The sequence below is a fragment of the Dipodomys merriami genome, unplaced genomic scaffold (assembly GCF_024711535.1).
Source record: "Dipodomys merriami isolate MVZ:Mamm:240054 unplaced genomic scaffold, mDipMer1.0.p SCAF_24, whole genome shotgun sequence".
In the NCBI taxonomy this organism is placed as follows: Eukaryota; Metazoa; Chordata; class Mammalia; order Rodentia; family Heteromyidae; genus Dipodomys; species Dipodomys merriami.
Genome location: NW_027203826.1, coordinates 19,843,941 through 19,870,022, shown reverse-complemented (window position 1 = coordinate 19,870,022; position 26,082 = coordinate 19,843,941). Strand labels below are relative to the sequence as shown.

The following is a 26,082-nucleotide window of genomic DNA, read 5'->3' as shown; positions in this document are numbered from 1 at the left end:
GGCTTTAGTGGTAGTTATTGGACTGGTGATTTGTACATTTGAAATAGTCCTGATAATAATAGCCTTGTATAAATACTTTACTTGTAGCATAATTCTTACCTTCTAGGAATTTGTAACTATAAACTCTGCATTTTGACACAATCTTAATAGTTTCTAAGTGCCTATAAATGTATTAGATCTTCCCTGGCATCACTACTGAAGTTACTAATTGAATACTAAATATTAGGCTTTTTTAATTTTTTACAAGAAATTTTATAAGCCGGGCGCTGGTGGCTCACGCCTGTAATCCTAGCTACTCAGGAGGCTGAGATCTGAGAATCTCAGTTCAAAGCCAACCCCGGGCAGGAGAGACCGTGAGACTCCTATCTCCAATAAACCATCAGAAAACCGGAAGTGGCGCTGTAGCTCAAGTGGTAGAGTGCTGGCCTTGAGCTGAAGAGCTGAGGGACAGCGCCCAGGCCCAGAGTTCCAGCCCCACGGCCGACCAAAAAAAAAAAAAAAAAAAAAAGCATTTTTATAAAAAAAGCTAATATTGGTCCTGGTGGCTCACGCCTGTAATCCTAGCTACTCAGGAAGCTGAGATCTGAGGATCGTGGTTCAAAGCCAGCCCGGGCAGGAAAGTCCATGAGACTCTTATCTCCAATAAAGCACTAGAAAACCAGAAGTGGTGCTGTGGCTCAAGCGGTAGAGCGCTTGCCTTCAGCTGAAGAGTCAGGGACAGCACCTAAGCCCAGAGTTCAAGCCCCACAATTGACCAAAAAACAAAAAGAAAGAAAATTGAACTTCTATGCTTTATTGAACTTATGAACTTTTGTTGTTGTTGTTCCATAGAATTATTTAAAACTTCATAAATGTCTTTGTGTGGGTACCAGTCCTGGGCTTGACTCAGAGTCTTTCCCTGAGCTTTTCTGCTCAAGGCTGACACTCTACCACTTAAGCCATGGTTCATTTTCTGACTTTTTTGGTAGTTAATTGGAGATAAGAGTCTCAAGGATTTTTCTGCCCAGCTGGCTTTAAACTGCAATCCTTAGATATTAGCCTCCTGAGTAGCTAAGATTTCAGGCAGGAGCTACCAGTGCCTGGCTAAAACTTAATAATTTTTGTTGTTGTTATTGGTCATGGGGCTTGAACTCTGGGCTTGGGCGCTGTCCCTCAGCCTTCAGCTCAAGGTTAGTGGTCTACCACTTGAGCCTATAGCACCACTTCCGGTTTTCTGGTGGTTAATTGGAGATAAGAGTCTCATAGAATTTCCTACTCATGCTGCTTTGAACTGCGATCCTCAGATCTCAGCCACCTGAGTAGCTAAGATTACAGGCATGAGCTGCAGGTGCCCAGCATAATTTTAATTAGCTAGTCTTTCAGTGAAGAGAGATGTATTTGAGATTGAACGCTGGGCCTTGTTCGTAGAAGCAACCACTCAACCTCTGAATTCAGTCCCAGCTCCAGCTGTCCAATCTCAGTTTTTAAATAGAATTTCACAACTATATCACAAAATAATTCCCACTTGGTGATTTTTCTGTTTGAACAGTCACCTCCCAAAAGCTGTGCATCTGTGTCAAAGCAGGACTCCAGCAAGGGAAGTCATAGGACTGGAGGACAACATCGTCTGACTGCAAAGTCCCATCAACACTGTTATAGTTGGTCAGATGAGTCATTGTCTATGACACAGTCAGGTAAGGCTCATGAAGAGGAATTGCTTTTCTTTGTATTATATTTGGGTTCATCTTTAATAAGCTTGTCTAACCATATACTAATATATTATCTTTTTTAGCGTTTGTATAGGCTTTATTCTTGTTGGCATTGAACCATATAATTATTCATTCCTCACTGATCATTTTATCTCTAATTCCATAAAACAAAGTTCTATAAAAACAAATTTTGTTTTTATTCATTAGTGGACGGTTATTCAATAACATGTTTAGGTTTTTCTTTGTCTGCTTTAGGCCCGTTCATAACAGAATTTATAAAGAGACTGCCCAGATCCCCCTTCTAGACTGTAAACTTATAGCGAGAAGACTCTGTGTTTTATTAACATTTGTAATCACCCCGGCCTCATGGGAACTCAGTGCTGAAGTAGATGTGTATTGAATATTTATTGTTTGAATTAATGATAACCATGAGGAAAAATAGAAAAAAGTAAGATAGCACCAATTCAAAAGAAAAAAGATACACTAAGGGAGCATTTTCTATATGGCGTATACGTGTGTGCATGTGTGCATGTATGCATGTGTTATGAAATTAATGAGCTGCTTCACTCCTGTGATTTTAACACTCAGGAGACAGAGACAGAGGATCACAAATTCAAGGCTAGCTACTTAGAGCTAACATGGGGAGTTCCAGGTAATCCAGAGCTGCACTGGGAAACCTTGTGTCCAAAACAATAAAAAAGTTAAAACAAGAAAGGTAGCCTCTTCTCTGAAAGGATTCAAAGAAGTTGTTGAAGCATATCTAGTGAGACAGTGCAGAGTTTGAGTTGAAATATAAAAATTAATCATTTATTGCATATTGTTATATTGATTATTTTAATAGGCATGTTAAGTATATTGCTTTTTGAGCTCAGTTATGGTTTCCAGAGTAGACATTTAGTAAGGAAAAAAGAAAAATTGGTTTGGTTTTTGTTGTTGATAGTGGTGGTTTGGTATTATTTTGTTTTACTTTTTTGGTCTTTGTCTCCGAAATATACTCCTGACCATGTTTGAACACTGTAGATCATGGGAATTTTCTTATGCCCATACTTAATAGATCTCCTTTACTCCTTGTGTAACTACGCAATATTTCTTTTTTTGGGGGGGGAGGCGGGGTCTGGTCATGGGGCCTGAACTCTGGGCCTGGGCTCTGTCCCACAGCTCTTCAGCTCAAGGCTAGCGCTCTACCACTTGAGCCACAGCGCCACTTCCGGCTTTTTTTCTTTTTGCTTATGTGGTACTGGGGAATCGAACCCAGGGCCTCAGGCATGCAAGGCAAGTGCTCTACCACTGAGCCACCTTCCCAGCCCCATATGCAATATTTCAAAGGGTAGATTATAATTTAACTATTTTCCTAAGGCTGATTTATAGTATAATATCTTTAAATGTGTTGACTATATAGATTCTTGGAAATAGAATTATTATTATTATTTGGTGCTAGTACTAAGGCTTGAACTCAAGGCCTGGAGCTTTTTTGCTCAAGATTCATTCTCTACCACTTGAGCCACAACTCTACTTTTTTATTTTTGCTGGTTAGTTGTACTGAAAAGTCTCACAGACTTTGCTGCTAGGGCTGGCTTTGAACCACAATACTCAGCTGTCAGCTTCCTGAGTAGCTGGGATTACAGGTGTGAGTCACCAGAGCCTTGCTTCTTCTACAAAATCTAACAAGATAACAGCTCAAGTTTTAGAAGCAAATGGATTTCTTTACCAACTTCACCAAAAACTAAACTATGGCTATATAAAATATTTGTTTTGTGCTAATATTATTACTAGTTTTTAAATAAAATATACAGATAATTTTATTTGGCAGAAGCTGTCTATATATTATGTACAACAATGTGATTTTTTTTAAAAAAATCTATATATTGTAGATGTTAAATTGAGCTCTTTAACATGCACAGTACCTCATATAATTATTCTTGTAAGAAAATCTAAAATATTCTCTTACATTGTTCCAAACTATAGTTACCACAGTATAATGGTAGATATCCTGAACTGATCTTTTCCTGCTTAACTGAAAATGTATATCCTTTGAATCTTTTCCCTAATCCCTGATTGAACCCCATTCCAGCCACTATACCATTATACTTGTTGCTTCTGTGACTGTTTTTTTTGCATTTAACATATAAGTGAGATCTTGTGTTTCTGTGCCTGGCTTATTTTTCGTAACAATAATATCCTCTAGGCTCATCCATGTTTTTGGTAATGATAGCGTTTCCTTTTTGTGTGTTAGACTGAGTAGTATTCCATTGTGTATATATCACATTTTCTTTATCCATTCTATTCATCCATGATGAACACTTAAGTTGATTTATTTTAGCTTTTATTAAATTCGAGGCACTATGCCACACATTGTTTTTTACATACCTTATTTAATTACATCAATTTGAGAAAATTTTCTGGATCACACACCTGAGTAGTAGGTCCAGAGTTTAAAAATGGTCTTTTTTGTTGTTGGTGTTGGTGGTCGTGGGGCCTGAACTCTGGGCCTGGGTACTGTCCCTCAGCTCTCCAGCCCAAGGCTAGAGCTCTACCACTTGAGCCAAAGCACCACTTCCAGCTTTTTCTGCTTATGTGGTGCTGAGGAATTGAACCCATGGCCTCATGCATGCAAAGCATGAGCTACCTTTCCAGCCCCTGGTCTCTTTTTTTAACTGCATTTGAGTGTTGATCAATAAACAATAAACTTAGTCCATGATAAACTTTAGTATAGTGGTACTATTGGTAAAAGACTTACTAGTAACTTCAGGCAGTGTGATAGAAGTGACAGCAACTCACTTTATTCTATCCTGAAGTATTTGGATCACTCTTTTAAATTGAGTTTAAACTTTTTACATTTAAATGAATTCTTTAACTAATTCTTATGCAATTTAAAGTTCCTGATTAAAAAAAAACTAGTTTTATTTATTTGCTTATTTATTTATTTATATAGTCGGCCATGGGGCTTGAACTCTGGGCTTGGGCGCTGTCCCTCAGCTCTTCAGCTCAAGGCGAGTGCTCTACTGCTTGAGCCACAGTGCCACTTCTGGTTTTCTAGTGGTTTACTGGAGATAAGAGTCTCACGGACTTTCCTGCCTGGGCTGGCTTTGAACCGTGATCCTCAGATCTCAGCCTCCTGCGTAGCTAGGATTACAGGTGTGAGCCACTGGCACCGGGCTTTAGTTTTATTTTTTATGATGTAATATTGCACTATACATCTGAGTCCTTAGATTTCTACTGTAGAGCTAGTAAATAGCTCACTCAACCCTAGGATGTGGAAATAATATCAGTGTGTGATTGTAGGAGATGTCAGAAGCTTATCTTTTTGCTTTATAGTTTCCATGTATAGTGTAATAACCATTTTAAGTGATACCTATTTTGTTTCCATAGCATGTGTGTGACACATGAAATATTTTTCATAATGTTGTCATTGCACAATCTTATCTATGTATAAGCTGTTGAGAAAACAAAATTTAACCAGCTTTATTTCAATAATTTTAAGTATTATAAAAGCTTTCAAAGAAAGATTGTATCACAATATATTTCTCTCTCTCTCTCTTGGCGGTACTAAGATTTGTATTCTTGGCCTTGTACTTGCTTTGCTAATATTCTACTATTTGAGTCATGACTCCAGCCCATTTTTTGCTAGGTGATGGAGATGGAATCCCACAGATTTTTTTTTTCTGCCTGGGTTGGCTTTGAATAACCATCTTCTAGATCTCATACTCCTTGAGTAGCTAGGATTATAATTAGGAACTGTAGGGACCCATCAGTTTGTCTCTTTTTTATATGGTATAAAGATGTTAGCTAATAACTTCCAGTATATTTGAAATGACAAAGTTCTAGTTTGATTTTAATGACTTTAAAGTATTTATCTATATATTAATAACTGAAAGGGTAGTTGAATCTTGCCACCAGAAATAATTCTTTCTCAATACGCAAATTTCACAAACCTAAAAGTTTTCAGCTTTACTTCTATATATTGCTAAAGCAAATTTCAAGATTTATTTACAATTTGAATGGGTAAATTTTTTTTTAATTGATTGGGCTGGGTTCTAGTGGCTCATGCCTATCTATGATCCTAGCTACTCAGAGGCTGGGATCTGAAAATTGCAATTTGAAGCCAGCTGAGCCAAGAAAGTTCATGAGATTCTTATCTCCTATTAACTAACTAAAAGCCAGAGGTTTCTGGGCATCAGTGGCTCATGCCTGTAATCCTAGCTACTCAGGAGGCTGAGATATGAGAATCGCAGTTCAAAGCCAGCCCAGGCAGGAAAGTCTGTGAGACTCATCTCCAATAAACCATTCAGAAAACCAGAAGTGGTGCTGTGGCTCAAGTGGTAGAGTGCTCACCTTGAGCTGAAGAGCTGAGGGATAGTGCCCAGGCCCAGAGTTCAAGCCCCATGACCAAACAAACAAACAAAAAAAGCAGAGGTGAGCTGTGGCTCAAGTGGTAGAGGGCCAGCCTCCAGCAGGAAGTTTAGGAACAGTGCCCAGACCCAGAGTTCAAGCTCCTGTACTGGAAAGAAAAAAAGAGGGGGCGGGGAGGAAAGAACAGAGAGAGGGGAGAAAAGAGAGGAGAGAGGAGATGGGGAGAAAAGAGAAGAGAGAGGAGAGGTAGTAAAAAACAAAACCAGGGAAGAAAAGAAGGATTTATGGAAAAGAAAGGATACATTTCAGAATATTTTTTTCAGAAGCTCAAACTCTCCAATTTCAAGTATTGATTTAAGTGAAATATTACAGTTTTACATTAATAGAGTTAATTTTATTCTTTAATTAAATAAATTTTTTTCTGTCTTTTAGAAACTACATCTGACCAAAGTGACATTGAAGGTAGAATCAGAGCTCTGAAGGATGAGCTGCGGAAAAGAAAATCAGTTGTGGACCAGTTGAAGAAGGAACAGAAGAAAAGACAAAAGGAAAGACTAAAAGCCCAAGAAGCCAGTCTGCTCAAACAATTAGAGGTCAGACATAGGGCAAAAGTAGTTAATATCAAAGCTAATCAATCTGTGGCGTCCAAAATGTTTTTAATGTTAGTAAAGCAACAAATTGAGTTTTTTCAGACAAGGGACATGGCTCAAGTGATAAAGCACGTGTCTATAAATAGGAACCCCTGAGTTCAATTCCCAGTATTTTTTAAAAAAATTTTTAATTGTTGTAATTTTTGTCTCTTGCCAGTTCTGGAGCTTGAACTCAGAGCTTAGCACTGTCTCTGAGCTTCTTTGCTCAAGGCTAGTGCTCTACCACTTTAAGGCACAGCTCCACTCCAGTTTTCTGGTGGTTAATTAGAGATGAGACTCACAGATTTTCTTTCCAGAGCTGGCTTTGAACTTCAATCTTCAGATCTCAACCTACAGAGTAGTTAGGATTACAGCCTCAGGGTTGTTTTGTATTGTTTTTAAGTTTTAAATTATTAGTGGTGGGGCTGGGAAGGTGGCTCAGTGGTAGAGTGCTTGCCTTGTATGCATGAGGCCCTGGGTTCAATTCCTTAGCACCATGTAAGCAGATAAAGCCGGAAGTGGAGCTGACACTCAAGTGGTAGAGTGCTAGCCTTGAGCTGAAGAGCTGAGGGACTGCGCCCAGGCCCACAACTGACCAAAAAAAAAAAAAAAAAAAATTATTAGTGGTGTCACACTCTATCCTCTTTAAAAAAAAAAAAAAAAAAAAAGAAACTAAAGATACCTAAGTGTCTAAGTGAGGGTCAGCTTAAAATATAAGTATTGCCTGGCGCCGGTGGCTCACGCCTGTAATCCTAGCTACTCAGGAGGCTGAGATCTGAGGATCATGGTTCAAAGCCAGCCTGGCAGGAAAGTCCATGAGACTCTTATCTCCAGTAAACCACCAGAAAACCAGAAGTGGCGCTGTAGCTCAGGCCCAGAGTTCAAGCCCCACGACCGGGGGGGGGGGGGGGGGGGGAGACACAAAAAACCCATAAGTATTAAAATATTGAGGGGACTGGGCTCTGGTTGTACATTGGAGAGTTTCTCTGTATAAAGAAGATTGCCAACTAAGGAAAAATTGAGTGTTCAAGATGCATAATATTCAGTATTATTATTACTTCAATTAAACATACTAACTTTTACTTTGCTTTTGAGGAACCATATTTTCAAAAAATTAAGGGTAGGAAAGTATCAGATTGAACAGTGATTTAAACATGATAATGTGAGGAAACATAAGTAGGAGACTGGAAGCTCAGGCTGGCCTCAGGCATAAAATAAGAAATACTGTACCTTAAAAATCACTTCTGTAGGACTGGGAATGTGGCTCAGTGGTAGAGTGCTTGTCTATCAGGCATGAAACCCTGGGTTCAATTCCTCAGTACCACAGAAAAAGCTGGAAGTGGCACTGTGGCTCAAGGAGTAGAGTGCAAACCTTGAGCAAAAGAAGCTCAGGAACAGTGCCCAGTCCCTGAGTTCAAGCCCTATGGACTGGCAAAAAAAAAAAAAAAATCACTTTCATGAAAAGAGACTGGATGTATGGCTCACATAGCAAGTATGAAGCCATGAGTTGAAACCTAGTACAGGCCTCCGCCCAAAAAAGGATTGTATAAAAGGGTTTTAACCCAGATTCCAGGGACTTACAGCATTTGACAGTCATCTTCCCATGTTTATTCAAATTTATTGGCAGTCTAGGATAGACATTGTGCATAGATGCTGAGTATACAGTGCTAAACAAATGGCTATTTACCAAAGAGTTAAGAAGCCACCAACTTCAACTCAGAAAATAAAAAAATTAGCAAAGCTAATTTTTTATAAATTGTAACAATATATTTTTATAAATTACTGAAGCTTTGTTTGTAGAATCAGCATTAACCAGTAAACATTTTTTGGCAATTCCCAACCGTTATATTCCTAAACAGCCCCTTTCCCTTTTCAGAATTTGTTAAGAAACATACTGTAAATGAAACTCAGAGCCAATGACTAAACTTCTTAAAAGTACTATGAAATTAATAATATACCCTTTAGAGAACAGTAATATAAGTGCTATTTTTACTGGGAATGAATTATTGTTTCACAAGTATTAAACTATTAGATTGCAACTTTTTTTTTTCATTGCTGGAGCCTTCAAGGGTGTGCCAGGAGGGAGATTTTTATATTGTCTATTTTTACTGGTTATGTGTATGTACACCAGACTTGAGGTTAGGACTCAGAGTCGGGGCGCTATCCCTGGGCTTTTTTTTCCCCTTAAGGCTAGAACTGTATTACTTGAGCCACAGCTCTACTACTTCCTGTTTTTTTGTGCTTAATTGGAGATAAGAGTCTCAGGGACTTTCCTTCCCCAGGCTAGCTTCAATCCATGATTCTCAGATCTGTCTCCTGAGTAGCTACGATTACAGGTATCAATGACCAATAACTATGCTATTAAAAATTAATTACTATTTATAATTTAAAATATTTTTGAACTTTTGTATAGTAACTCCTCTGATTTTTCTAAACCTAGTCATATGATGAATTCATTAAGAAAACTGAAGCTGAGCTTAGCCGAGATTTGGAAACATCACCAACAGCCAAACCGCAAATTAAAACTCTCTCTTCATCTTCTGATAAACCTAAGATCAAGCCTCTTCCACTACACAGGTAGGAATTTTTGATAATTTACAATATTCTGCCTTGTTTGAGAAAGAATAAGGAAAGATTTTCAGTGGAACTTACTTTTTAAGTAATTGAAATGATAGAAATGAAATTGTTTCATAGTTTCAGTTTTACTCAGTAAAAGTGTTGGGTATGACAAATGCAAAGTAAGTTAATAGTAAAGCACAGATTTTAAACACATGTTTTTAATCTTGAAGTCTAATGGATGCAATGAAAATAGTATGGTCTGTCATTACTAGTAGTAATGTCATAAGTTGGTGTAATTCTTTTGAAAAATAGTTTGGCAGTTTTTATTAGTTAAAAAAATCAGGGCCAGGGGGCGGGGAAGGTGTCTCAGTGGTAGAGCACTTGCCTTGCATGCCTGAGGCCCTGGGTTCGATTCCTCAGAACCACATAAGCAAAAAGAAAAAAGCCAGAAGTGGTGCTGTGGCTCAAGTGGTAGAGCGCTAGCCTTGAGCTGAAGAGCTGAGGGACAGCGCCCAAGTCCAGAGTTCAGGCCCCACGACCGGACCCCCCCCCCAAAAAAAAAAAAAATCAGGGCTGGGTGCTTGTGGCTGAACCTGTAATCCTAGCTACTCAGGAGGCTGAGATCTGAGGATTGCAGTTTGAAGCTAGCCCAGGCAGAAAAGTTTATGAGACTCTAATAAACCACTCAGAAAAAGCCAGAAGTGGTGCTGTGGCTCAAGTGGTAGAGTGCTAGCCTTGAGCACAACCAAACTCAAGACACTGCCCAAGCCCTAAGGTCAAGCCCCAGGACCGGAAAAAAGGAAAAAAAACAATCTAACTTTTGGCCCTACAGTACTACTTCTGGAACATAAACTTGATAAATATGGGGTACCCAAACATCTGTTTGCATGCATATGTTTAGCATAATTTATTTATATTCATAATACATTGAAAACTTTTTATTTATAAAATAGAAAAAGCAGTAAATTACAGTTCTATTACAGTTGCCACCAGTAAGCAAATAAAAAAAAAAAATACTGTTAGGTAATGGATTCATTAAGAAAAAAGTAAGATACAAATCCTTATTAAAAAGGCATTAATAATTAATATACTTCATAAAGAGTTAATGTACTTCTTAAAAATGTTAACTTAGAATATTGCTAACATAGAATACAGTAAGTATTATGTATTAACTACTATTATTTTTGTTATTAAAATATCTACGAAGCCAGGTGCCAGTGGTTCATGCCTTTAATCCTAGGTACTCAGGAGGCTGAGATCTGAGAATCATGGTTTGAAGCCAGCTTGGGCAGGAAAGTCCATGAGACACTCATCTCTAATAAACTACTCAAAAATGGGAAGTGATGCTGTGGCTCAAAGTGGTAGAACACTAACCTTGAGCAAATATTGCTCAGGGTCAGGTGCCTGTACTCAATCCTAGCTACTTAGGAGGCTGAGATCTGAGAATTGCAGTTCAAAGCCAGCTGGGGCAAGAAAGTCTGTGAGACTCTTATCTCCAATTAACTACCAGAAAACTGGAAGTGGCGCTCGCCTTGAAGAAGCTGAGGGACAGTGCCCAGGCCCAGAGTTCAAGACCCACAACCAACCAAAAATAAATAAGTAAATAATATATCTAGGAAAGCAATTTTTTGAAAAAAGTTTAAATGGTATCATACCAAACTATTCCCAAAATACCAAATATCAACAATTAGTTGTATTTCCTGCTTTTTTTCTTACATTTTATTGGTATTTTTGTTACCTATAAACTTTTTCATCATAGAGTATACACTGTTTTTGTTTTAACTTCTGCATAGTGTACAATTCAATGGATTTATGGGTGTGTGTCTGCATAGTGTACAATTCAATGGTGTGTGTGTGTGTGTGTGTGTGTGTGTGTGTGTGTGTGTGTGTGTGTGTGTGTGTGTGTGTGTGTGTGTGTGTGTGTGTGTGTGTGTGTGTGTGTGTGTGTGTGTGTGTGTTGTAGGATTTGAATTCTGGGCCTGGGTGCTGTCCCTGAGCTCTTTAGCTCAAGGCTAGCGCTCTTCCACTTGAGCCACAGAGCCACTTCTGGTTTCCTGGTGGTTAATAGAAGATAAGAGACTCATGGACTTTATTGTCTGGGCTGGCTTTGAACCTCAATCCTCATATCTGAGCTTCCTGAGTAGATAGGATTACAGCCAGCACTCAGCTTATAGTTTTTTGTTTTTTGTTTTAGCTATTGAAAAATTTTAAATAGAGGCTGGGGATAGTGCTCAGTGACAGGAATGAAGCCCTGGGCTGAATACTTAGCACAAAAAAAGAGAGAGAGAGAGAAAAGAGAAGAAGAAAGGAAGGGAAAGAAGAGAGGGAGGGAAGGCGGGAAAGAGAAAAGGGGGAGAGGAAAATATTTTAACCCAAGAGTGACAGGGTTGTATTTATGTGTTTCTCACCATAATATGGAGGAAAGATTAAAAAGAGTAAGCTGAGAAGCCAAAAGAAAAGTGGTATAAGTCAGGTTTCAAATACGCTGCAGCAATAAAAGTAGAAAATAGAAGGTACATTTTAGGAATATTTTAAAAAATAGTCTTATCTAGTTATAAAGTGCTAGATTGGAAGGCAGAGAAATCTGGAATGACTTACAGATTTCTTCTGGGTAAATGATTAGGTCACGAACCAATTAAACCAAAAGCACATGTGTCATCTTTGAGTATAGTTGTCCAGGAAAGTTCAAGGGTTAGAAATACTGGGTAGATGTGTGTGTTCATATGTGTGGGAAGGAAGGAAGGAAGGAAGGATGAATAGATGGATAAAGGGAGAGGGAAATTTTTGAGGTTTGTGTTTTCGAAGGTTAAGCTAAGCAATGAATAATCAATCTACACAGAAGGCTTAAGATTGTAGAAAAGATACCAGGTGCTGGTGGCTTATGCCTATGATCCTACCTACTCAGGAGGCTAAGACCTCTGAGGATTGAGGTTTGAAGTCAGCTGGAGCAAAATCTATGAGGCTTTTAACCAACCAATTAAGCACCAAAAAGCTATAAGTAGCGCCGTGGCTCAAGAGGTAGAGTACTAGCCTTGAGCTAAAGAAGCTCAGGGACAGTATCTAGGCCCTGAATTCAAGCCCCAGGACCAAGCACATGTGCGTACCATTCATGAGACTTTGAGCAATTACTATGAACAAGTGACAGGCGTACCTTTTACTCACTGTAGACAGGAGGAAAAGTAGTTATAGTTATGATGGCTGTGAATATAGATTAATAGATAGCCAATTGTATCTCCAGTTAACCACCAAAAGTTGGAAGTGGAGCTGTGACTCAAGTGGCAGAGCACTAGCCTTAACAAAAAAGCTCAGGGACAGTGCCAAGGTCTTGATTTAAGCCCCAGAACTGACACCAAAAAAAAAAAAATTTTTTTTTAAAGAGGAAGGGGGCTGGGAAGGTAGCTCAGTGATAATAATGCTTGCCTTCCATACATGAGGCCCTGGGTTCGATTCTTCAGTACCACATAAGCAGAAAAAGCTACAAGTGGTGCTGTGGCTCAAGTGGTAGAGCTCTAGCCTTGAGCTGAAGAGCTGAGGGACAGCGCCCAGGCCTAGAGTTCAAGCCCCCACCACTGACCAAAATTAAAAAGAAGAGGAAGAAGAAGAAAGATCACCTAAACAGAAAATGATGAAGGCTGGAAATAGACCTGATGAAACTGCTAACAGATTAAATACCTTCTGTGTGGAAGAAGATGTAGTTATCTAAAAATGTCTTTTTTGTTGCCATTTATTGTCGTATTTATTTCTGCCCAATTTTTCCACTTCAGATCTGAAACAGTAAAAAACTGGAAGTCCCTAACTGAATCAGAACGCTCTAGAGGATCCTTAGAATCTATTGCTGAACATGTTGGTATGTAATTAGGAAAAAATTAAGTTGTATTTACAAAGTTTGAAGATTTGGATGAGTCCTACAGAATTTTACTTCTAAAACTTTTTAATTGGAAAAATAAATCTCTTAGTTAACATTTCAAGTCATGTTTGTTTTACTTTATTTCTTTGATGGGGTCTTATTATGTTGCCCAGTCTGGTCTCAGACCCCTAGATTCAGATGATTTTCCCATCTCAGCCTCTCAAGTTATAGTACTCAACCCAGTTCCTTTTTTTTTAGTGTCTTTATTGTTCTAAATTTATGATAAAAAACTAAATGGCTTAGTGTATCTCTGAATTCTTCCTTAGCCAGGTTTTATATCTGATTATATGATACAAGATTATATGTACTTTTTATTAAATTCAGAAATAGGAACTATTAAAAGTAAGATGTAATTCAATGAGCAAATAAAACTGAAACACAAAAGCCTACTTAGAGATTATAATTCAAAACTTAATTCTTGATTTAGCAGTACATTATATTATGCTTCCTAATTTGCGGTCTCAGCTTTTAAAGTGTTAGACTTGCAGAAATAGTTAATGAGTTATTTCTTCTTACACTCCAGAATTAGCTGAAATCTCCAGAAAAAATTTACTCATTTAAAAAAATAAGTAGAAAAATTTTGGTCCCTCTCTCTTGAGTTTCTATTTGAAGAATATATTTAAAAATTCTTCATGCAGTTCTGTTTTTCCATGACTTATGAATGATCATACAAAAAATGGGACCATAAACTTAACTCCATTTTTATTCACTTTACAAATAAATACAACACTGAAGAAATTATTCCAAAGGTTAAATTTTTTAATGTTCTGTTTTTATCAGTACAGTATACTTTCTTAAAAGAAAAAACTTAATACATGGTATCCAAATAGTCATATTTATCTTCACTGTGGTTTCGCCTTCATTTAAATTTGACTCCTAGAATTGAAAGATTGTGATTAAATAATTTTGATAGGGTTATTTTTTAATTTCTTTGATGTTTCATTGTCAGGTTCTGACAGATCAGTATCAGAAAAGTCTTTGTCTGCATACGCAAAGAGAATGATTGAGTTGGACAATTTAACAGAGGAACATTTGCAGACTTCATATTCAGTTCATACATCATCAAGGAGTCCCCGCGCAGAATCTGGAGATTCTCTAGAAAATGCACCTTCTCATCCTTTCCACAAGGAATTAAGTGTCCCTAGTAGAATTCTTGGTATGTCAGATGCTACAGTTGAAGAATCCGCTCAAAAATCAGAAATTCAAGAAGAATATACAAAATTGGAGAAGAGTGAAATTGAAGATACCTATTCTAAACATTCTGGGAAATCTGATGTCCTACTAAAGCTTGATATGAAACCAGGAGACTCTTCTGAAATTCTTTCCAGAAAAGATCTCTCAGATTCTGTAAATGGTCCAAATGAGTTGGTTAGATTAGCCTTTGACAGTCTTCAAAGGAAAGAAGAAATTTTGAAAGATAGACAGTCAGATAAAGATAAGGATCATAGTCAAGACAACCAGTCAGGAAAAGACACTCCTGAACAAAAGAATGAAAAGGAAAGGAACTCATCCTTGTCAGAACATCTCTTTGTTCCTAAAGCATTGTCAGACTCTGAAGATTTTGAAGTGTCTTCTTTCAAGAAAGAAATTTCAGCTGAATTGTATAAAGATGATCCTGCAGTGTCAGCTTTGTTATCTCTTAGGAAGGACTCTCTGACTTGCAGAGATAAGTCAGGGTCAAGTAGGAGCTCTAGGAGCAGAGCCACTGGGTTTGGTAGTGATGATGAAATCAGTGAGTGCTTAAGTGAGAAGAGCCTTTCCATTCACAGCAATGTCCATTCTGAAAGGCTGTTGGAACTCAAGTCTCCTACTGAGCTGATGAAAAATAAGGAGCGCAGTGATGTGGAACATGAACAGGGAGTTACTGCATCTCTTTCCTTGGCTGCAGTTCGTGTTGCAGATGAGTTACTTGATTTCCACATTGGTGATAGGGTATTGATTGGCAATGTTCAGCCAGGAACTCTTCGATTCAAAGGTGAAACTAGTTTTGCTAAAGGATTTTGGGCTGGAGTGGAGTTAGATAAACCTGAAGGAAATAACAATGGAACATATGATGGCATTGTGTATTTTGTGTGTAAAGAGAAGCATGGTATTTTTGCTCCTCCTCAAAAAATATCTCGAATTGCTGAAAATTTTGATGAGTATATAGAAATAAATGAAGATGAAGACTCTTATTCAGAAGAACAATATCACTTTTATAATGAAGAACAAAAATATGTTGAAATTCTAAAAGATAGTGAAAAAGATGCAGTTGAGTATTTTTGTGAGAAATCTCTACCTGGTATGTATGATGGAGAAGCCTCAGTGGACAGAGATAGAAGCCTTAAAACAGAAACAGACAATGTGCAGGACATTTCTGGAATCATTGAAGCCCATGTTCACAAACAATCCTCAGCAGATTCACTGATTTCTTCAAAAGAAAACAAAGACCTTGTTTCTAGTGCCATAGAAAAGGTCTCCATTGCTGCAGAAGAGGATACTTTAGACAATACCTTTTCTGAAGAATTGATAAAACCACAGCAACTTACAGAAAAAGAAGAAAATCTGTATTCTGAAGTTTTGGAAAAGCCTTCTACCCCACTTCTGGATCTTTTAACAAGAGAAAAAGAACAACTAGAATCCCAACTGAGGTCATCACTGAGTGAGGAAAAAAAGTCAAAGCAACAAACAGAAACAGTCAGCTTACTGACAGACTGTTTACTAAAAGTCTTTGTGAAGGATACAGTTAGTCAACTACAACAAATCAAGAAAACTAGGAATGAGAAAATCCAACTTAGCAATCAGGAGTTCCTTGATGATGATCAAAACAAAGTACTACCCCAGGACCCATCTCAAAATCTTGAGGAACAATCATCCAGTATTCCAAGTTGCTTTTTAAGGTCTGAATTAGAAGATGAAAAAGAAGAGATTTCCTCTCCTGATATGTGTACGAGACCTGTAAGTATTTCATCTAGAAAACAAAGTATTTACCTTACCTTTACGTTTTAGTTCTATGACTCCTGGTAGGTAGGTAGGTAGGATGTATGTATGTGTTACTAGGTAAGATCAGTATGCTAGGTTTTATAGACCTTGTAGCTATATTTCTATGTTAAGTGTAATTGTTCTCTGTTATGTCATGAGTAGCCACTGTAAGGTTGTCATAAACACTGTCAAGTTTATGGGAACTGAAACTTTTAAGTGATTGGTTGACACCCTTGTCTGCTGTTCACAGATTTGACCCCTTTCTAGATTCACTGAAAATTTCATTCTGTGGAAGTTCCCAGTGATTCTCAAACTAGTTCTTTTTTGCCTGTGAATTTAATTGTTCGTTTATCTGCCCAGTCATAGCTGCCCTAAAGAGATCACCAGTTGTGATGTTCTGATAAAACAAGTATATCCACTATGACATATTCTCAGACCATCACCTTACTTAGGTTACCCATAGACAGTTGAGCAAAGTAATGATTTTGAGTAACTTGAGCCAGCTAACCACCAAAGGTGAGAACTTTCATTTCCCAGAGACAATTCTAAAATGGAGTGATGATACAAAATAATGAAAAAAACTAATCAATAAACATTTTATTATAAAAATTGAATGATAGGCCTATTCTGGTAAGCAGAATAGTAAGAACAGGATAAGTTTTTCTTATTATTACCCACATATTGTTTTAATTTTGCTTATTTATAGGTTAATATATAAATACCTATACTTTTTCTTAAACAACAACAACAACAACAAAACTGTTGAGTAATGTGTGATCACTAAATAGCCCCATTTGAATGGTTTTATTTCTATAGGAAAGCCCAGTGTTTGGTGCCAGTGGGCAGGAAGAGCTTGCTAAAAGACTTGCTGAACTAGAGATCAGCCGGGAGTTCCTGAGCACATTAGGAGATGATCAAGATTGGTTTGAGGAAGATTTTGGTTTGAGTTCTTCTCACCGGATTCAGAAAAATAAAGCTGAAGAAACAATTGTACCTCTCATGGCAGAATCTAAAAGAGCACCCCAAAAGCCAACTGAGACATTATTGGCAGTCCCACATACTTCAGAGGAAGTAGAAATTCTTGTTCATAATGCAGCAGAAGAACTTTGGAAATGGAAAGAATTAGGCCGTGACCTTCATAGCATCAGTATTCCTACAAAACTGCTTGGCTGTGCCAGTAAAGGTCTCGATATAGAAAGCACTAGTAAAAGAGTCTACAGACAGGTATGTAACATAAAAGGATGATTTTACCTGGTAAGCTGCTTGCCCACTTTCTGAAATTCGGATTCTCAACCATTTTATTTTTTTTATCAAGGCGGTTTTTGATTTAACAAAAGAGATTTTTGAGGAAATATTTGCTGAGGACCCCAATTTGAATCAACCTATCTGGATGAAGCCATGTAGAATAAACTCTAGTTACTTCCGACGGGTGAAAAATCCAAATAACCTTGATGAAATCAAGGTAAGTTGCATATCTTCAATCATTTTTTTAACTTCCGGTTCATTTCCATCTACCTAAAAATGTCATAAAAGCAAGTACTCTTCTGTATTATTCACCTTTATGGTCTCAGAGTCTGTCCCATAGTGGGTATTCAGTAAGTATGTACTTGATATATTGATCACATGAACAATAGAGAGATGAGGTGAAAGGGAACTCTGAATCTCAAGTTTATGTACACTTCACACTCATGTCTAGCTACCATGTATATGATATTTAAGGAAAACAACAAAATACTCAGCAAGATAAGTTATTGCAGCTGAACGCTAGTGGCTCACACTTGTAATCCTAGCTATTCAGCCAGCCTGGGTAAGACTTCTATCTCTAGTTAACGAACAAAAAGCTGGAAGTGGAGTTGTGGTAAATCATGCTAGTCTTAAGCATAAAAGTTCAGAGACAGGGCCCAGACCCTTGAGTTCAAGCCCCAGGACTGGCACACACAAAAAAATGATAAATTATTGCAGCTTAATGTGTTTTAGGTGAGGTTTTGTTATGTTTTAACTCAGAGACAGGTATAATATTCTACAAGTACACATGAAACATGTTGCATATGTCTTTTTAGCATGCTAGCTCTGGACTTTGGAAATTTCATATTGGTAATGTGACACACACACACACACACACACACACACACACACACACACACACACACACACACACACACACACACACACACACACACACACACACACACACACACACACACACACACACACACACACACACACACACACACACACACACACACACACACACACACACGGCTTGGGTGCTAGTGGCTCACACTTGTAATCCTTGCTACTCAGGAGGAGAGATCTGAGGATGGTGGTTCAAATCTAGCATGAACAAGAAAGTCTGTGAGACTCTTTATCTCCAATGAAACACCAAAAAACTGGAAGAAGAACTGAGGCTCAAAGTGGTAGAGCACTAGCCTTGAACAAAAAGAACTCAGGGGGGCTGGGAAGGTGGCTCAGTGGTAGAGTGCTTGCCTTGCATGCTCAAGGCCCTAGGTTCGATTCCTCAGCACCACATAAACAAAAAGAAAAAAGCCGGAAGTGGCACTGTGGCTCAAGTGGTAGAGTGCTAGCCCTGAGCTGAAGAGCTGAGGGACAGTGCGCAGGCCCAGAGTTCAGGCCCCACGACCAGACCCCCCCCCAAACAAAAAGAACTCAGGGACAGTCAGTACCCAGCACTGAGTTCAAGCCCCATGACTGACAAAAAACTGAAAATATATACCTTTATATGCATAAAAATATATACATACATATTATATTTATAAAATATTTATAGGATTATAAATACGAATATGAAAATATTTTGTTAAGATTTTGAAAAGATTAAAAGCCTAGAAACTACAAGCATTGCACAGCTTGAAGTCACGTTCATGGTAGTCTGTCTGCTTATTCATATTGCCTAAACACAGCAAATGTGTTGGTTGGTTTATTTACAGCTCTTACTATGTAGTATAGGCTGGCCTCCTTTGGCCTTGCCTCCAGAATGCTTGAATTATAGGCATGAACCACCACACCCAGCTATAAATTTTATTTCCAAAGCAGTACTTTCTCAAACTTCGATTTGCATATAAATTTTATGGAGATCTTGTTAAAATTAAGATGCTTACTCTGTAGGTCTTGGATGGGACCCGGAATTCTTCATTTGTAACAAGCTTTTAAGCCTATTAGCTGCTCCCAGAGCCATTCTTCCTCTCCCCCCCTCCCTTCAGTCCTATTGGGTTTTGAATCCAGGGCCCTGAAAAGCTGGCAAGCATTCTACCACTTGAGCCTTATCCTATCTTTTTTACTTTAGTTATTTTCCAAATAAGGCCTCTAATTTTTCTCAGGTCTAGCTAGAGGCTGTAATCCTCCTGTTTATACATGTGTGGTAATTAGTATTATAGGTATTCACCACCAGACCCAGCTTACTTGTTGAGTTGACCCGGAACTTTGATCCTTCCAGTCTTTGTCTCCTGAGTAACTGGAATAACATACATGAGCTACTGCAGCTGGCTCATGACTATTCTTGGAAAGCAAAGTTTTAGACATTTCCAGAAGTTGTTTGATCATAGAAAGCTTTTTTTAAAATTATGCTGACAACACCAGTAGTTAGTTATGACGTATATGTGCTTACCCTCGGGGATTGGCCAGCTATGGTCCATTGGCCAAATCCAATTCATCATATTTTTTATAAATAATATTTTGTTAGACCACAGCCATACCCACTTATTAATGTATTATCTATGGTTGCTTTCCTGCTACTAAAGTAGAATAGTTACAACAATGACCAGTTGACCCACAAAACATGAAATATTTATAAGCTGATCCTCTACAAAAAAGTTTGCCAGTCTCTGGTTTAAAAAAGTTTATTTTGGGGCTGGGAAAGTGGCTCAATGGTAGAGCGCTTGCCTTGCATGCATGAGGCCCTGGGTTCGATTCCTCAGTATCACATATGCAAAAAGAAAAAAGCAGGAAGTGGCACTGTGGTTCAAGTGGTAGAGCGCTAGCCTTGAGCTGAAGAGCTGAGGGACAGCGCCCAGGCCCAGAGTTCAGGCCCCATGACCGGAACCAAAAAAAAAAAGTTTATTTTGAAAACACCTGCATATTCTGTTCCTTCCATCCCTCCACAGTCTTTGAATGCAGTTGTGTGCCTTCTATAGACCAGGAGTGGTAGAATCTGAAACACAATGGTAGTTTGAGAATCTTCTCAGTTGATTCTGGAACACTGGTTGTCTTGTATTGTTTTATTTGTCTGTTTACTTTTGGTGATACTGGGACTTGAACTCAGGGCTTTGTTCTTGCTAAGCAGGTCCTCTGTTTCTTAAGCCAGCCTCCAACTCTTTTTGCTCTGGTTGTTTTGAGATAGGTTCTCACTTTTGGTTGAGGACTTCCAGGACTGCAATCTTCTTACAATTACCACTGGTGTGTGCCACCATACACAGAGTTTTCTGTTGACAGTGTCCTCAAAAACTTTTTTGCCTAGGCTGGCCTGGAACCATGATCTTCCTGTTCTTACCCTTTTATGTAGCTGGGATGACAGGCACACATTACTGCATCCAATTGTTGGTTGAGATGAGGTCTCAGGAACTTTGTCCCCAGGCTGGTTTCAAAGTGATCCTCCTGATGTCTAGAGGAGCCACCAACATTTGGCCAAGAACGTTTTCTTTCTTTCTTTTTTTTTTTGGCCAGTCCTGGGGCTTGAATTCAGGATCTGGGCACTGTCCATGAGCTTCATTTGCTCAAGGCCAGTGCTCTACCACTTGAGCCACAGCGCCACTTCCAGTTTTTTTGTTTATGTGGTACTGAGGAATCGAACGCAGCGCTTCATGCAGCAAGGCAAGCACTCTACCACTGAGCCACATTCCCAACTGAACATTGTTTTCTTAATGGAAGTACCTTTAAGAGTAACAAAACAAGTTGTATTAGTAATGAATAAAATACTAGATACTTAACATACAGCAGTACTCAGACTGCCTTTAAGGGTGATAGATTACAATGTTTCTCATTCTGAAATTTTCATTAATTTTTTTAATATAACATATTCAGGTCTTGATATTTCAAAATAAATTCTCCTAGACAAAGGAATATACATTTCTCACATGACATAGAATTGAATGGGATTGTATGACATGGGATTTTTCTGGTTCAGAGGTTTATGTTGTCTTTAGTAGTTTTGCCAGCTTAAGGTTAGCTGATATAAATTCTTCAATATAGAGAACTCTGAAAGTGATTTTCCTTTTCAGATTTGTTAATGGGTTTTACTTTTTTTATTTTTGGTCGGTTGGTTATGGGGCTTGAACTCTGGGCCTGGGCGCTATCCCTCAGCTCTTCAGCTCAAGGCTAGTGCTGTACCACTAGAGCCACAGCCCCACTTCTGGCTTTTTCTGCTTACGTGGTGCTGAGGAATTGAACCCAGGGCCTCATGCATGGAAGGCAAGCACTCTGCCATTAAGCCACCTTCCCAGCCCCAGGGGTTTTACTTTTTTTTAATGTGTATGAAAACAAAAATTCTGTAAGTAAATAAAATAATTGAGCACTTGGGATGCTTTTCCTCTCAAACTGCTAAATAAAACAAAGTGCATGAAATTTCCATGATCTTTCATCAAATTTTAATGTGCATGTAAATATTTTATTGCTAGCATAAATCTGTTTATTGCATTGTAAACATGTACGTCTCAGGAAGTTTGTGTATTCATTCTTCTTATTTCAACAGAACTTCATTGCAACTGAAGTACTCAAATTGTTCAGTCTTAGAAAGGAGCCAAACCACAAAACAGATTGGCAGAAAATGATGAAATTTGGAAGAAAGAAAAGGGACCGCGTAGATCATATCCTGGTTAGTGTATCCTACAAAACCATTTTAATTGTATTGTCTAACATCAGACTGTAGTTTAATGTTAAAGCAGGATCCCTTTTGGTTGGGAAATATTTTGTCTCCCAGCCTGTGTTTCGTCTCTGTTTTCTTAATCGTTCCCTTTGCTGTGCAGTTTTTACTTTGCTGCAATCCCATTTGTTTATTTTTGCTTTGTATTTTGGAGTCATATCCAAAAAATCTTTGCCAGACCTGTGTCATGGAGTTTTTTCTCAGCTCGATTTTCTTCTAGTAGTTTCAGATTATATTTAAATCTTTAATCCATTTTTAGTTTATTTTCATATAGAGCATGACATAAGGCTCCAATTTCATTTTTTTGCATGTAAACAACCAATTTTACCCAGACTCTTCGTTTTTATTGTAAGTGATGTATAGAAGGGTTACAGTTACATAAGTAAGGTAATGAGTACATTTCTTTTTGAACAGTGTTATCCCTTCCCTCGTTTTCTCCCATTTCCTCCTCCCCAAGTTGTAATATTTATTTCCAACATAGTGTCTAATGAGTATCATTGTTGCATTGCTTTACCCTTCCCATTTCTGTGATTCCCTTTCCCTTCCCCAAATCAGATAATCTTATAGAAGGGGTACAGGGGTCAAAAACAGTGACCACAGGGAATAAACCAAAGGTCGGGGGAAAGAAAAAAGAAATATCTGCAAACAGTATGCTAAACAAAAACCTCTTGTTTCCATTTCTTGGAGTTCAATTCATAAGCATCATTTTATATGGTCATATGCACATAGCTATTGAGCTATTATGATTCTCTGCTAGACATATTCTAGTTTTTACAAAGGAGGGAGTCCATGCAGCCTGTTTCTTGGGGTCTAGCTTACTTTGCTTATTAAATTTTTTCCCAAGTCTTTCCATTTTATTACAAATGGGGCAATGTCATTCTTTCTAATGGAAGCATAGAATTAATTGAAGAGACGATATATCCTTTCCCCATGTGTGTTCTTGGTAGTTTTGTCAAAAAGCAGTTGCCCATCAGTTCCCAGAACCTGAAAACAGAAAAGGAAGGAAGGAAGGGAGGGAGAAAGGGAGGGAGGGAGGGAGGGAGGGAGGGAGGGAGGGAGGGAGGGAGGGAGGGAGGGAAAGGGAAAAAAGGGAGTATTTATTTCTGGGTTTTTATTCTATTCCACTGGTCATTGTGTCTGTTTTTATTCTAGTACCATGCTATTTTTATTGCAATTGCTTTATTGCTTTATATTTTAAAGTCAGGTAATACAATGCTCCATGTCTGTTTTTTGTTTGTTTGGGGTTTTGTGCTCAAGACTCCTGGCTATTTGAGGTCTTATAAGAATGTAAGAATCATTGCTTCTATTTATGTGGGGGAAAATGACTTCTTTTAAAGTTATGACACTGAATCTGTGGATTCTTTTACACACTATGGACATTTTCACAATATTCTTCCAGTCTTTGAACATTAAATATCTTTCCATTTATTTATGTTTTCTTTAATGTTTCTTTATAAGTGCTTTATAGTTTTCCATGTACAAGCCTTTCTTCGGTTAAATTTAAAGTATTTGGGATACAACAAGTATAATGGGATTGTTTTCTTAATTTGAATTTTGGATAATGTATTGTTTGGACATTGATGTGCTGCTGATGTATGTATATATGTTGTATGTGTTCTAAAACTATAATTGATTACAGTGTGCTTTCACAACTCTGGGGAGTAACATAAAAATTTTAATTTTTCCCTATGTCCTTTTAAAGCCAACTACGTTTCATCTGACATTATCTCCTCATATCTGATGTGGTTTTGAGTCTCTTCAACATCAACTCAATCTCTTTGTCCCTCTAAGTACAGTGCTCAGAACTGCACATTTAATTTCATATATTTAGTTCAGTCATATATATATATATATATATATACATATATATATATAATCATAATATGCTTTGACTGGTGCAGTTTATGATCACATTTCTTTTGTTTCTTTTTAGTATATCATACTTATAGTAGTCGCAGGAATTTAGGGAAGCCTTAAGACCAGAATCACACCTTTTCATTGGGACGGGGGTGGGGGGTGGGGCGCCGCGGAGTTTAAGCCCTATCATGAAACCTTATTTTATTCTACATCTTGCCGAATTTGGCCCATCGTTCCAAGATAACACCACAGTTTTTTAGTTCTTTGTTTATAAACAGTCGTTATATTTCTAGTTTTTTGTATCATCTCTAAAATAGATACAACTGTCTCTGTTTAGCTGATTGTTAAAAACCATGAACTGGACAGAGCCAACATCCTTTCAGAATTCACTCATATTCTAGGTATTTATATACTATCTTCTATTTGCACTCTCCCAGTCACTGGGTAACTACTAATAAATAATGCTGTAGGACCTCACAGCCTAGCAGAAGAAGAATGCATAGAGAGTATAGTTTGGTATGATAACTATTATAATGAAAAAATGTTTTGCTGTAACAAAACAATGAGAGAACAGAGAAAAGCCTCCTGAGTATTCAGGCAGAAACTTCTGGGTTGGTCGCTGTCCTTGAATCAGAAAGGTACAAATCTGTCTGGCTGGTCTCTGTTTACTCATCTTATTGATAAAGATAGTGAAAAGACCCTGGCATCTTCTGTTGAACTAAAGGCCACATTCTGTTTGCTACATTTCTACCAGCCTACTACCCTATTTGAGAAAAAGTTACCATTAGCCTGAACTTTAAATTGCATTGAATTAGTTGCTATGCCTTCTACACATAACATATAAGGATTTATGTATAACAGACTCTAAAGACAAGACAAAGAAAATAGAGGTAGATAGGCAGAGAATGAGTTTTCTGTTATCGAAGCAAGGAGGTTTTGAACTATGAGCACAAGACCTTTTTACTTACTAGCCTGGCACCATACTGCTGAGCCTCACCTCCAGCCCAGGCTTTGAACTTTTTTCTTTTCTTTTTTCCTTTTCTTTTTTGAGCTTTCTTATAGTAAAACTAAAAAGTAAAATCATATGAGCCTGACTGGCTTCCAACTTATTCTTACTGCCTCAGCCTCAGAAGTGACAGTATTGTAGACCTAGGCCACCACTCCCAGTGTTTTTGTTTTCTTACTCGTTTATAATACTCCAGAATCATATCCAATTTTGTCTTTGGATATGTGCATTTTATAAGTGTAAGTCCACGTATTTAATATTTTGTGGTTTATATATGTATATATATTTGTTATTATACACAACATAAAAGGTGTTATGTCTTTTTGTTGTCATAGACAACATACCTAAAATCCTTAATATCTATAAAATACTGGAATATCCTCACATTGAAATACAGTTTTGCAGCTATTTTTATTTCCTTCAGCAATTGGGCTTCTCCAAACACTTTGCAACTTTAAAAGATTTTCCTTCTTGGGCCATATCCCATAGTAGGACTACAAAGTCAGCAAATTTGAGTTAATTTTCTAGCTCTTGTGTGATAGCATTGTCTAACCTTCTTGCCTTCTAAATTCTAGGTACAGGAGCTCCATGAGGAGGAGGCACAATGGGTGAACTATGATGAGGACGAGTTGTGTGTGAAGATGCAGCTGGCTGATGGGATCTTTGAGAACTTGATCAAAGACACTATTGATACTCTGAATCAGATCAGTGAAAAACAGGGGAGAATGCTACTTGTGTGACATCTTGCAAATAAACACTGAGTGCTAATATGAGTCCTGGGCCTTTCTGCCTTCTGATACACACCCCATCTCCATGATAGCAAGAGTCTTCTGGACTTTGTACCTGTTCTTATGGACTGCTTGTGTGGAATTCATGGGACAATGCAGTATTTCAGCCTTGTCTTTACAGAGTGACCACTGGATTGTTGGGTGTTCTCAGTGGGCAGGGTAACACTCCTGATGTTCATCCTAAACCTCATGTTACCATGCTACTAGATCTCAGGTGAGGGCTGGGATTACCAGACTTACCTTTGAGCATAGACAAGGGTAGGTATTGTTTCCTCGAGTATGAAGTCAGGAGAGGGTATGTCGATAAATTCATCATTAACTGTTTGAAGTGTATTCATGGTCTCTACCACAAAAGTCATAAATGGACAGTATAGTCTCTAAACAGTATTAAACCCTAACTACTTCTAAACTAGGCAAATTCAAGATTTATCTGCCTATTTCCTGTTCTAGAGTTTAGCTCAT

The 26,082-nt window shown here is 38.0% G+C and overlaps 1 protein-coding gene across 8 annotated transcripts in view; it reads left to right on the top strand.

Annotated features, from left to right (window-relative positions):
• The window catches only part of Cep350 (centrosomal protein 350), a 138,486-nt gene extending 112,881 nt beyond the window's left edge, over positions 1 to 25,605 (top strand). For all 8 annotated transcript variants that reach the window (XM_070034334.1, XM_070034335.1, XM_070034337.1 and 5 more), the window contains 9 exons: positions 1,529 to 1,673; positions 6,471 to 6,631; positions 9,108 to 9,244; positions 12,991 to 13,073; positions 14,083 to 16,070; positions 16,911 to 17,318; positions 17,410 to 17,556; positions 21,799 to 21,921; positions 25,408 to 25,605. In XM_070034334.1, coding sequence (XP_069890435.1) covers positions 1,529 to 1,673; positions 6,471 to 6,631; positions 9,108 to 9,244; positions 12,991 to 13,073; positions 14,083 to 16,070; positions 16,911 to 17,318; positions 17,410 to 17,556; positions 21,799 to 21,921; positions 25,408 to 25,572 — 3,357 coding nt within the window. In that variant the 3' untranslated portion in view covers positions 25,573 to 25,605. The remainder of the gene's footprint in view (positions 1 to 1,528; positions 1,674 to 6,470; positions 6,632 to 9,107; positions 9,245 to 12,990; positions 13,074 to 14,082; positions 16,071 to 16,910; positions 17,319 to 17,409; positions 17,557 to 21,798; positions 21,922 to 25,407) is intronic.
• The last annotated feature ends 477 nt before the right edge of the window (positions 25,606 to 26,082 follow it).